This window comes from Papio anubis, chromosome 9, assembly GCF_008728515.1.
Source record: "Papio anubis isolate 15944 chromosome 9, Panubis1.0, whole genome shotgun sequence".
In the NCBI taxonomy this organism is placed as follows: domain Eukaryota; kingdom Metazoa; phylum Chordata; class Mammalia; order Primates; family Cercopithecidae; genus Papio; species Papio anubis.
In genome coordinates this window covers 51679222-51692071 of record NC_044984.1, presented here as the reverse complement: position 1 = coordinate 51692071, position 12850 = coordinate 51679222, and the positions used below count along the sequence as shown (strand labels likewise).

General features: G+C 59.3%; 1 protein-coding gene across 1 annotated transcript in view; it reads right to left on the bottom strand.

The window, feature by feature from the left end:
* The window catches only part of LRP1 (LDL receptor related protein 1), an 85725-nt gene that overhangs the window by 10316 nt on the left and 62559 nt on the right, over positions 1-12850 (bottom strand). The window contains 25 exon segments of the mRNA XM_031651048.1: positions 62-178; positions 699-824; positions 985-1107; positions 1454-1573; positions 1792-1908; positions 2065-2158; positions 2574-2722; positions 3191-3379; positions 3898-4103; positions 4225-4412; positions 4907-5026; positions 5187-5272; positions 5416-5599; positions 6314-6504; positions 6588-6728; positions 6811-6933; positions 7190-7318; positions 7497-7613; positions 7854-7976; positions 8050-8199; positions 8539-8652; positions 8866-8985; positions 9274-9402; positions 9609-9734; positions 12483-12675. Coding sequence (XP_031506908.1) covers positions 62-178; positions 699-824; positions 985-1107; positions 1454-1573; positions 1792-1908; positions 2065-2158; positions 2574-2722; positions 3191-3379; positions 3898-4103; positions 4225-4412; positions 4907-5026; positions 5187-5272; positions 5416-5599; positions 6314-6504; positions 6588-6728; positions 6811-6933; positions 7190-7318; positions 7497-7613; positions 7854-7976; positions 8050-8199; positions 8539-8652; positions 8866-8985; positions 9274-9402; positions 9609-9734; positions 12483-12675 — 3475 coding nt within the window.

The following is a 12850-nucleotide window of genomic DNA, read 5'->3' as shown; positions in this document are numbered from 1 at the left end:
GGCGGCACGGCAAGGGCCAGGCCTGGGAGGGGCTCCCGTGGGGCTGGCGGGTGGGACGTACTGCAGCTCTCCTCGTCGGAGTTGTCGCCACAATCGTTGTCGTAGTCGCACTGCCAGCGGCCGGGCACGCAGCGGTTGTTCTTGCAGCGGAACTGGTATGGCTCACAGGTGCGCTCATCTGGAGGAGGCAAGTGTCAGGGCAGTCAGGGACAGGGCTGGGGCAGACATTACGATCCAGACAGGCATGGCATGGTCAGGCTGGCTTGGCGGGGAGGGTGGGCATCCTGGCTTGGGAAGGGTCAGCCGCGGGGAGCCCAGGCAGTGTTTTGAGATGTGGGGTCTATAAGGAGGTTTGGGGACAGGAGACATGATTGGGGGTGTGTGTGTGGGCAGCTGCCTTGGGGAGAAGATGAACAGGTCCCATAGGGTGGGCAAGGAAAACTCCACACAGGTATGTGCAGATGAGGCGTGGGCAGGGGCAGGGATAGGGAAACTGGGAGGCATGGGGCACAGGTGGATGTGGGGAAGCAAGCTCCAGCCAGGCCTCTTTCCCCAGCCCTACAGCAGGCCCAGGAAGCCCAGCACCAGGGCCACACTGAGAATGGTAAGCAGGCGGCCCCCAGCCCTCCGCCTGCCAGGGGCACCGTGCCTCCCACCCAGGTAGACCGTCTTCCTCCTGGAGTGGGGTCTCAGCTCACCACACTCTTCCTTGGGCTCATCTGAGCCATCCCCGCAGTCATCCTCTCCGTCACACTTCCAGCGCGCTGGGATGCATCGGCCCGAATCCTTGCAGCGGAACTCGTCCACGCCACAGGTCATCTGGGCTGCAAGTGGGTGGGCACGCAGTGAGGATGAGACTCCTTCCAGGAGTCTGCCAGGAGGGTGGGGAAGGCCTGGGAGCGGCCACTGAGGGGGTCGCACGTTGGGGTGGTGTGAGTAGCAGACACTGGGGAGGGAAGCTGGGCTCCAGGCCAGGCAACTCACTGCAGTTGGCGGGCTCGTCACTGCCATCCACACAGTCATTGTCCCGGTCGCAGACCCAGACCCGGGGGATGCACCGTTTGGTAATGGAGCACTGGAACTGGTTGGGAGCGCAGGTCACCTCGGCTGCGGGGCAGGCAAGAGAATGAGGGCCCTCCCTTACACCTGCCACTCCAGTTCACCATCACCATCTTCTCCCTCTTCCAAGCCCTGGCCTTGGTCCTGCCAGCAACTTCTTGGGAGGAAGGAACAGTTTACCCCCAGTTTTGGTGCTTTTTGTTTTCTGGATCTCTATGTCTCTATATCACGCGTGGTGATTTTTAAGAGCAAAGCAAGTTACACCCAATATAATTTGTGTTGCCCATCTACTAAAGCTATTTGAGAGCCTCTCAAAGCTGGGGGGGGGGGATTCTGCCTGCCCTGCTTCCGTGTCATCTCCCACCGCTGCCCCCCCACCACCTCTGGCACTCACGGCAGTCCCTCTCGTCCTCCCCGTCTCCGCAGTTGTCCTGCCCGTTGCAGCGGAAGATGCCGGGAATACAGCGGTTGGTGTTGGTACATTTGAACTGACTGGGCAAGCAGACGTGGATGTCTGTGGGGGGAGGAGGGAGTGACTCATGGCGAAGGGAGGATTCAGGGGCAGGGAGAGGGTGCCCATCCCTCAGCAGGGAGGACAAAGGCTTGAGCCGCAGGAATCCAGCCTGGAGAGCAAGCTGCCATGGGCTGCAGCTTCCCTGTCCTTGAGAGCCCCAAATCCTGGGGCGGGGAAGATGCTGGGGAAGGAGGGAGGGCGGCCAGGCAGTGCTTTACCACAGTTGGCCTCGTCACTGTTGTCCTGGCAGTCATTGTCTCCATCGCAGATGAAGGCAGGGTTTGTGCAGATGCCTGTGGAGCACTGGAACTGTCCGGGCCGGCACTTGAACTCGGCTGCCAGAGAGGGAGGCTCAGGGTCAGAGTGGCTGGGGTGGACACGGCCAGGTCCACTTGCAGCCACAGCCTCTCCAGTGGCCATTCAAAGCCTCAGGAGTCAGGCCGCCTCTGACACAGCTGGGGACCCTTGTGTCACCCCCAGCAGGCACTCACGGCAGTCCGGGGGCTCATCTGAGTGGTCCCCGCAGTCGTCCTCGGTGTCACACTTCCACCAGAAGGGGATGCACTTGTCGTTCTTGCACACAAACTGGAGGGCAGGCGGGGGCAAGAGGGGTTGGTGGGGATCTGGGAGACTCAGAAGTCCTTCTTTTGAGGGGGTTGGATGTTTCAAAGAAGTTGAGGCAGGGGTCAGGGTGTTCTGGGGCAGGTTGGGCTATGGTGAGTGCAGAAAGGCCAGGTGTGGCGCTGCGTGGGGTAGGGTGGGGAAGGCAGCACTGGAGCATGGCGAGGAGGGTCAAGGTTAGGGTGTGGAGGTATCTGTGTGAGGTGACGGGGGTAAAAGTATTGCTGTGGGGAGACAAGAGGTAGGCAAGAAATGTGGGGGTGTTAGCGTGGGAAAACCAGATGTGTGAGGGCATTAGGACAGAGCAGGTGTTGGGGTCTAAGGAGGATTGGGGGTCAGGGAGTGGGCACTGGTGATGGGATCTGGGGGACAGCCTCACCTGGCTCGCTGTGCAGTTGGACACACAGGTGCGCCCATCGCTGCCCAGGTAGAAGTTGGTGGGGCAGGCACATTTGTGCCCTCCCCCAGGGGACAGCAGGCACAGGTTGCTGCAGCCACCATTGTTGACCTTGCAGGGGTGATTGGGCACTGCCAGAGAAAACGTCGTGAAATGTGGTGACATTTCCTGCCTTACCAAAGGCTGCCTCACTCACTCCATCCTGGACAGAGGTGAGTGGCCTAAACCCTGCCTCTTTTAGGAGGGAGCTGAAGCCAGAGACAGGAGAGGATTCTCTCAAGGTCCCAGGATCAGGCCAGGCCTGAAGGCCAGCTCCCCACCTCCTCTGTGCTTCCCCCCCAGGGTCCTTCTGGGGGCCCGGCACCCAGACCCCCACTTGATTGGCCTCAGGGCCTTGCTGCTGCCAGATTCCAGGACTGGATCCAGGCTTGGCTGAAGCTCCCGGGAGCCAAACCATCCCCCGTCTAGACCCTCCTGGAGTCTCCCAGTGTCTGGCCAGGAGAGGGCTTGGTCAGTGCTGGAGAAGGGATAAGCAGGAACTCCCAGGGACCCCAGTTCCCAGCTCACCCTTCACCTGCTCCCACCCCTTGCCTGCTCACCGTCCGGCTGGCGCAGGGCGTGGAAGACGTGCAGGTCCATGGGCCGGTGCAGCGTGCTGATGAGGAGCGTTTTGTTGGTGCCCGTGGTCTTGTGGGCTCGGTTGATGGACTTTGTTTCCCAGTCGGTCCAGTAGACGTAGTCCTCAAACAGGGTCAGTGCAAAGATGTGCGGGATGTCCTGGCTCAGCACTGTGGGGCCGAGGGGCAGGCACGGTGCCAGTCAGCCTGAGCTCGGACAGGGTGCCAGCCCACTCCACCTCCTCGAGCCCCACCACCACCCTGCGAGATGGGTGTCAGCCCCAGTTCCAGATGGTTCAGGGGCCCCCCATGGTCTCACAGTTAACAAGTGTCAGAGCTGGAGTTCAAACCTAGACTGCCTCATGGCAAGTTTCTGCCCCGCCAGTGTATGGTTTCCCTTGGGAAGTGGGGAGCACTGCAGTTCCCAATCGCAGGCCTCCCACCCCCACCCTCCTTGGGGCCAGTCCTCCAGAACTGTGTATATAAGGGAAGGGCCTCTCCCTGGGTGGTGGCCAGGCTGGGGAAGCCCCTGGGGTGCTCTGAACCTCACACCCCAGTGAGTGGTGTCCTGAGGCCATGTCCTCTGCTTTTTATGTCCACTCTTGCCCCCAAAACTTGATCCCCTGTCGCTTCAGACTTCCATCCCCACCGAGTGTGCTGTGCCTGGACAGCCTCACTGGCACACTGACCAACGTGGCGATTGGAGCCATCCAGGCTGGCAAACTCAATGTAGTCCTCGCGGGCGTCAGCCCAGTAGATGCGCTCAGTGACATAGTCCAGCGTCAGGCCGTTGGGCCATGTGATCTTGGTGTCCACAATGACGCTGCGACTGGACCCATCCATGCCGATGCGGCCAATCAGTGAGTGGTCACCCCAGTCTGTCCAGTACAGGTACCTGGAGATGGGTAGGCAGTGAGCCCTGGGAGATCCCATAACCCATCCCACCAGTGGCCTGCAGGGAGGCTGGGCTTGGATGCTGCTTTCAAGGGCTTCCCCACCCCTCCTCAGCCACATACCCATTCTGCACATCCACCACCAGAGCCCTGGGCTCTCGGAGGCCAGAGCTGACCAGCACCGTCCGATAGGCCCCATTGAGCTTGGACACCTCAATGGTGTCCCGGCCTTTGTCGCACCAGTACAGGTTGCCACCCACCCAGTCCACAGCCAGCCCGTCGGGGTTGCTGAGGCCCGTACGGTGTAGGACCTGCAGGAAGGGGCAGGGGAGGGAGAGCTCTGGGTGACCTGGGGGAAGACCTGCAAGCCTCTGTGAGGCTCAGCCTCCCCATGCATAAAATGGGGTAGAGCTCCCTCTGCCAGCTCTGGTGGGAGAACCATGGAAGTAAAATGCCCAGTCCTGGGCCTGACACTAGGTACGTGTCAGCAGAGCCTCTAGGAGAGGGGGCTCTAGGTGGGGAATGGGACCACACTCCAAGCCTCACAGTGCTTGGCCAGACCTCAGGGGGAACTTCCTGATAATTAGGGAGACGTGGGGCTAGCAGTGAGGGGAAGAGCAAGAGGAATCTCCTGGTCCTTGCTGTCTGGGCCCAGAGGAGAGTAAGCAGCCAGAACAAGCAGTCATACAGTGACTAGTGGAGTGAGAAGGAAGCAATTTGGGTTGGTGGGACGGGAAGGAGAGACGATCTGAAAACAGCCATCTGAGGTGGGTCAGTGTCGGTCGCTGAGGGCCGCCTGCCTTACCTGCACGTTGCTCCCATTAAGGTGCATCCTTCGGATCATGCTGCCCTGGGTCGTCACATCTGTCCAGTAGATCATTTGCTCTCGGTAGTCAAAGTCCAAGGCAACGGCATTGTTCAGGCCCTGGATTAGGGGAATGAGGGAGAGCAGAAGTCTGTTGTGGCAGCAGGGGCCACATTTACATCTGGGGGAGAGATGGTTGGACCTAAGTGGGGAGACTTGCAAGGGAGGCTGTGCTGGGTCTGGGAGATGGGCAAAGGGGAGGAAGGCCTGGGTTTGGTACCTGCTTAAGTAACGTGTAGTTGGACCCATCCAGGTTGAGCTTGCGTAGGTAGTACCGGTTGGCAAAGATCAGAAACGGTTCCTCGTCTGCAGACAGAGGATCTTGCCTCAGCTCCTGGCACATTCTAGTGGCCCTGGTCTCCTGCCTGTCTGGAGCTCTGCCACCCGGGCAGTCCCACACAGCCCCCAGCTGCCTGGGTCACCTCATGCCCTCCAAGCGTGAATCTCACCAGTCACAGCCTTGCAGCTGTGGGGGTCGCCGCCGCGGGGTGCGTAGCCCTCCACACACAGACACTTATAGCTGCCATGGGTGTTGATGCAGCGCTGGCTGCAGGGGAAGGTGGTGCTGCACTCATCCACATCGGCACATGTCCGGCCGTCGTCCTTCAGCCGGAAGCCAGGGCGACAGCGGCACTGCAGGCACAGGGAGCCTTGGGCTGGGCGTGTGGCAGGGTCTGGGCCTCCCACCCTGGAGACCTGGCTCAGAGACTCCAATTCCTTCTACCCAGCCTCATTAGGGGCAGCAGCACATGGGTACTAAGTCCACCCAGCTGGCTGTCTGGCCTTCGCAGTCCAGGCCTCCTTCTGTGTGCCCCCGAGTGTCATTTGACAGAGCTGCGTGTGCCCTCCCCCTGGAAACGCTTTCTTCTCATGGCTGTTCTCCTGCCTCAGCAGCTGCTCCTTCTCAGGCTCTTCTGCTGGTCCCCTCACCTCCCTGCTCCTGGCTGTTGCTCAGCTTGGGGCTCAGACTTTGGACTGCTCTCTTCTCCACCTACACTGCTCCCTTGGGAATCATATCCAGATTCATAGATTCAAATAGCATCTCTATGGTGATAACTCCCAGACTTCCCTCTCCAACCTGGGCCTCTCCTTGAACTCCAGATCTGTGTATCTTTTGCCTACTTGACGCCTCACTCCTCTTTTCCTCTCACACTCTGTATCTCATCTGTCAGCAAATCTGCTGGCTCTCTACCTGCCAGATAGAGGCAGACCCCAACCAAGCAGATTTCCATCTCATTCACTGCTGTATCCCCAGTGTCTAGGGGATGAATGAATGAATGAGGCAGTGGAAAAAGGCGTTCCTGGCACGTCTGGGGTGTGGAAGCTCCTCCCCAGGGCTGGGCATACCTTGAAGCCAATCTTGAGGTCCTCACAGTCCTGGCTGCAGCCACTGAGCTTGTGGCTGAGACACTCGTTGATGTGGCAGCCACGCTCATCCGAGCCGTCACCACAGTCATCCTGGCCATTGCAGAGCAGTACCTCAGCCACACAGCGCCCGCTGCTGCACAGGAACTGAGACGAGGCATTGCACTTGTGCTCTGCAGAGGGGCGGAGGCAGCAGGTCAGCAGGGTCTCAGGCAGTCTGGGGAGGGGGCAGAGGGAAGCCAGGTCTGGGGCCCACCTGGGCTGGTGCAGTGTGGGTTCTTGGGAGCCTCGTCACTCTGGTCGTGGCAGTCATTCTCGCCATCACACTCCCACTGGCGGGAGCTCAGACAGCGCCCATTGGCACAGCGGAACTCGCTGGGGCCGCAGGTCGGGTACTCTGGGGGAGGAAGGGACCTGTGAGGCTGATGCCCTGGCCCAGCGGAGGGCAGGGCCTCCTCCCACCACCGCCGAGGGCTCACCACACTCGGGGGACTCATCGGAGCCATCTGCACAGTCACGGTCATGGTCACACACGAAGTGCTTGGGGATGCACTGGCGGTTCTGGCACATGAACTCACGGTCATCACAGGTGCTGTTGTACACTGTGGACAGAGGTGGACACAGCCCTTCAGCCCTGCTCGGCCAGCAGCTGACCGTCCCCCACCCTGACCTCCTGTGGTTCTCCTGGTAGAGTGGGCGGGGCACTTATGAGGAGTCTGGACACCTGGACTACAGCTATGGCTCCACCCCAGCAGACCCCGCTGAGGCATTTCCTCTCCTGCACCCCAGCTTCCCCATCTGCAAAGTGAGACTGGGGTCATTTGCTGTCCACCCGGTCCACACAGCCCCGCCACTCACAGCAACCAGCTGCGATGCTCTCGTCTGCACCATCAGCACAGTCTTTGTCACCGTCACAGAGCCAGCGCTCGGGGACGCACACGTGGGTGCCAGGGCAGGAGAAGGAGGAGGGGCCGCACGTCTTGCCTTCTGTGGGGGGAGAGGGGGCCATCGAGAGACTCAGGAGGGGGTGGATGAGGGCCAGCAGCGGAGGTGATGCACTCGCTGCTTCGCCATTGTCTGCAGGGGTGTCTGTGTGTGGGGTGGAATTGGGTGGAGTCTGTCTCTCCCTGGGGCACCTCCCCCAGCCCAATCCCAGCTTCCTCACCACAGTGAGCAGCCTCATCCGAGCCGTCCCCACAGTCATCGCTGCCGTCACACAGCCACTGCTTGGAGATGCAGCGATGGTTCTGGCACTCAAACTGGGCCTCTGAGCAGAACTTGTCTGGGGCAGTCGGAAGCCACAGTTAGATGTGGAAGGGCGGGGGTCACCCACCTGGGGAGGTTGATGCCATGGGAAGGACAGGAGAAATGCCCACAGCAACCCTCTGTGGGGGGGCTCAGCAGCAGCTAGAGGCAGAGTGGGGCAGGGGGTGAAGGCCCTGGGTGCCCTTTTCCAAGGGGGGACTAAGAAGTGGGGCCCAGTAGGTTCTTGGAGCACTGAGTGGGTGCTGTGGTCACTCACTGCAGTGGGTCTCGTCCTCGCCATGTTCACAGTCATCCTCCTTGTCACACGTCCAGCTCATGGGGATGCAGCGCCCACTAGGGCAGGCGAAGTAATTCAGGGGGCATCTGGGGCGTTTCACACCTAGGGGACGAGGCAGGTGTGAAGGCCGTGCTCACCGCAGGCCACCGCCCACCACACACCTGCCCCTGCCCACCTGGGCAGTCGCGCTCATCACTGTAGTCCCCGCAGTCGTTGGCGCCGTCACACACCCAGCTGGGTGCGTAGCAGAGCGAGGTCCGCTCACAGGGCTGGAAGAGTACGCCCTTCACGCCCAGGCGGAAGTAGCTGCTGCAGTCGGTGGCACCTGGTGGGGGCAGGGGTGAGGGTGATTCCTGGTTCCCCCCGATCACCGCCCACTGGGGCAGTTGCCAGCCCTACGGTACCTTCATGCTTTTCCAAAAGTTGAACAGTGCCCTTCCAGTGGGGCACTGTCTGCACCATCCGCTCACTGTCCCCTCTCGGAACCCCATGGGAGCCCAGGAGCAGGAGCGGGATGGGGACAGGGCCTCGGGAGATGGAGGCTGTCAGTGGGGACAGGGCAAGGCAGAGAGGAATGTGGGCAGGTGCAGGAGGGCCTGAAGGCGGGAGATGCAGTGAGCGATGGGGAGGAGCCCAGGAGGTGCCAGCAAAGGGTGTCACTCACTGCAGTTCATCTCATCTGAGGCATCCTCACAATCCACAAACTGGTTGCAGCGGCTGGAGTTCCCGATGCAGGTCCCGTCCCGGCAGCGGAACTCGCCCACACCACAAGCTGTCTCTAGAACAGTGCCCGCCCCGTACTGTCAGGCCAGAGTTTTCTCTGTGTGGGCCTGGAGGATGCAGGACAGAGCTCCTGGCCCACAGTACCTGCCCTGGCCTGTCACAGAGTGCCTTAAACCAGACACCACGGGGCCCAAGGACAAAGCTCGGCCAGGGAAGGGTGGGGCAGGAACTGAGGTACAGATGGGTTATGCCAGTGCGCCTCACTTACTGTTGCAGGGGATCTCATCAGAACCATCCCCACAGTCGTCGGCCCCGTTGCACCACAGCATGTTGGACACACAGCGCCCATTGCTGCACTGGCGGAAAGTCTTCTTGCAGCGGCGGGAGTCTGCAGATGGAGGAGTAGGATGCGCATCAGCCACAGGCATAGGGAAAGGGCTGCCTCCCTGAGACGTCATGCACATGTCCAGCTGGCCGCCCCCCAACCCAAAGGCCCAGTACAGGCTAACAGTGGTTCTGCCCTTCATGAGCTCCCAAAACTCATGGTCAGGAAGCTGGGTCCTGATCCTGCTCCATCCTGCAGGGGCTGAGGCTGCTGCCGGAGGGCCAGGGGCCTGGGGCAGGAGGACTTGGGCTTTGGACCTAGAAGAGGGAGGGGCTGCAGAGGGCTCCTTACTGCAGTAGGATGGCTTCTCATCGGACTTGTCCTTGCAGTGGGGGACGCCGTCGCAGGTCAGGCTGAAGTTGATGCACTCGCCATTGGCACACTCAAACTCATCTTGTGCTCGGCAAGAGGAATTCACCGCTGGGGAGGGAGGTGGAGGGAGCTTTCTGAGCCAGGGTTGTGGGCCCCAGTGCCCACGCCTCCTCCCCCCTGAAGCTGAGGTCATCATCAGCTTCTTCTTGGCAAAAGGCTTTGGGGGGCTGGGCTGGAGCACTTTGGGGAGATAGTCACCATCCCTGGTGTGTGCTTGGGTTCCCCGCCAGCCCCTCCCCCGCTGCCTGTCTCACCTCGGCAGGTGAGGTCATCCTGGAGGATTCGGCCCCCTCGGCACGAGCAGTTGACATGGCCCTGGTGAGTGAGCAGACACAGGTCCTGGCAGCCACCATTGTTGATTCGGCATGGAGAGAGTTCACCTGAGCAGGGACAGGGCGGGCGCAGGGCTGCAGAGTGTTCTCTATTGTGCATGCACCCAGAGTGCTCACCCACTCACTGACTTCACAGAGCTCCCAAGCCTCTGCTCAGCCATGGCAGGCACAGCGGCTTGCAGCCAGTGGGAAGGGCATGGGGATGGCTGCTGTGGAAGGGCCAGGTGCATGGGGTTTTTGGCAGCTGTGCTGTTGAGGATGTGTGTGCTTTTAGGCAGGGCACGGTGGGCTTTGAGTGTTTCTGGGAGATTCCAGTCTGAGGGCCCTGAGATTATGGGTGCAGTAGTGAGCCCCAGGGCGCATGAGAGATGCCTGGGAAAGCTGCAGGTCTGTGGTGGGGGGCGGTGGGGCATGTACTTGTGCCCACTGAGGGCACGTGCGCCCAGGCTCTCAGGTGTCTGTGTTGCTCCAAGTGAGGAGAGTGACCAGGGTGGGGGTGGGGGCACCAAGGGCGTGGATGAGCCCTGAGGGGCGGGGGTGACATGAATGTGTGTGTGCAATGTGGAGGAGACGCCAGGCGTGTGCAGAGTCCATTTGTGTGCGTAGATGTCTTGTGGGGAAGGGGTACAGGAGCACTGAGGGTTTTGCAGTTTCAAAGGTGTGTACAGCTGTATGTGTCTGTGTAACGGAGGCTCAGGGACAGCAGGACCAGGCAAGTGTGTGTGGGGAGTGGTGGTGTGTGTGGGGTGTGGGGTGTTTATAGTATGTATGATGTGTGTGTGTGTGTGTGCTATGTGGCGTGTGATATGTGTTGTGGGTGATAGGTGTGTGGTGTGTGTATATAAGTCCTATGTGTGGTGTGTATGTGTCATGTGTGGTGTGTATGTGGTATGTGTGTGTTGGTGGGTGGTGTGTATGGTGTGTTGTATGGTGTGGTGTGTGTCTTGTGTGTGCTGCAGTGTGTGTGGTATGTGTGTATGTGGTGTGTGTGTGGTATGGTGTGTGTGCTGTGTGTATGTGGTACAGTATGTGTGGTGTATGTGTATATATGTTGTAGTGTGTGTGTGCATGTGGTATGCGTGTGTGTGTTGGCTGGGTGTGGTGTGTCCTGTGTGGTGTGTATGGTGTGCTGTATGGTGTGGTGTGTGTCTTGTGTGTGCTGCAGTGTATGTGCTATGTGGTGTATGTGTTGTATGTGGTGGTGTGTGTATGTGGTATGTGTGGTGTGTGTGGGGAATGTGTGTATGTGGTGTGGTGTGTGGGGGTGTGTGTGGTGTGTGTGGTATGTGTGGTGTGTGTGGTGGTGTGTGTATGTGGTATGTGTGGGCTGTGTGGTATGTGTGATGTGTATGTGTGTGGGGTGTATGTGTGGTATGTGTGGTGTGTTTGTGGGGGTGTGTGTGTATGTGGTGTGTGGGATATGTGTGGTATGTATGGTGTGAGGTGTGTGTGTGTGGTATGTGTGGTGTGTGTGTGGGTGTGTGTGGTTTGTGTGTGTGGGGTGTGTATGTGTGTGTACGTGTTGGGGTGTGTGTATGTGGTGTGTGGTGTGGGGGGTGTATGGTGTGGTGTGTGTGTTGTGTGGGAAGGGTGTGGTATATGTGCTGTGGTGTAGTGTAGTATGTGTGGGATGTGTGTGTGGTATCTGTGTGTATGTGGTGTGTGTGTGTATGTGGTGTGTGTGTGTGGTGTGGTATATGTGGGGTGTGTGTGATACGTGTGGTGTGTGTATGTGGTGTGCAGTGTATGTGTGGTGTGGTGTGTGTGTGTGGTATGTGTGTGGTGTGTGTGTGGGGGTGTGTTTATGTGGTATGTGGAATGTGTGTGTGGTATGTGTGATGTGGTGTGTGTGTGGTGTGTGTGTATGTGGTGTGGTGTATGTGTGGTATGTGTGGTGTGTGTGTGGGTGTGTGTGTGGTTTGTGTGTGGGGTGTGTATGTGTCAGGGGTGTGTATGTATGTGGTGTGTGGTGTATGGGGGGTGTGTATGGTGTGGTGTGTGTGTGTTGTGTGTGTGGGAGGGGTGTGGTGTATGTCGTGTGGTGTGTGTAGTATATTATGTGTGGGATGTGTGTGTGTGGTATGTGTGAGGGTGTGTGTGGTATATGTGGGGGTGTGTGTGGTATGTGTGGGGGTGTGTGTGGTATGTGTGGGGTGTGTGTGTGTGGTATATGTGGGGGGTGCGTGTGGTATGTGTGGGAGGGGTGTGGTGTATGTCATGTGGTGTGTGTAGTATAGTATGTGTGGGATGTGTGTGTGGTGTGTGGGATGTATGTGTGTGTGGTATGTGTGGTGTGTGTGGTATGTGTGGGGGGGTGTGTGGGAGGTATGTGTGGGAGGGTGTGGTGTATGTGCGTGTGGTGGTGTGTGTAGTATAGTATGTGTGGGATGTGTGTGTGTGGTATGTGTGAGGGGTGTGTGTGGTGTATGTGTGGGGGGTGTGTGTGTGGTATGTGTGGGGGGTGTGTGTGGTATGTGTGGGAGGGGTGTGGTGTATGTCGTGTGGTGTGTGTAGTATGGTATGTGTGGGATGTGTGTGTGTGGTATGTGTGGGGGGTGTGTGTGGTATGTGTGTGGTATGTGTGGGGTGTGTGGGGTATGTGTGGGAGGGGTGTGGTGTATGTTGTGTGGTGTGTGTAGTATAGTATGTGTGGGATGTATGTGTGTGGTATGTGTGGGGGTGTGTGTAGTATGTGTGGGGGTGTGTGGGGTATGTGTGGGGGGGTGTGGGGTGTGTGTTTGTATGTCCAGGCACGACAGGCAGGAGGGCGAGGCAGGTGGCAGCAGCCCCACTCACAGCTGTTGGTGTCATTGGCCACGGCGATGATGCCCATGGGCTGCTGGGGGATGTCCACGCGTAGCAGCTTCATGTTGCTGCCCACGTGCTTGTTGGCCCGCTGCACTGCCCGCCGCACCCAGTCGGTCCAGAAAATGTGCTCCCCATACACGGCCAGCCCGAAGGGGTGGACAGGCTCTGACTTTAGGATCACCTGTGGAGACAGCGCCATCACTGTTACAGCATCGCTCGGGCCTCTCGCCCAGTCTCCACTGGACCACAGCCTGGCCTGGCCTCTGACAGCTACAGAATGAGGGCCCACAGAGGCATCCTGCCATCTCCCTCACCTAGCTGATGAGGAGCAAGCTGGACAGGGTGGGGTTGCCCGA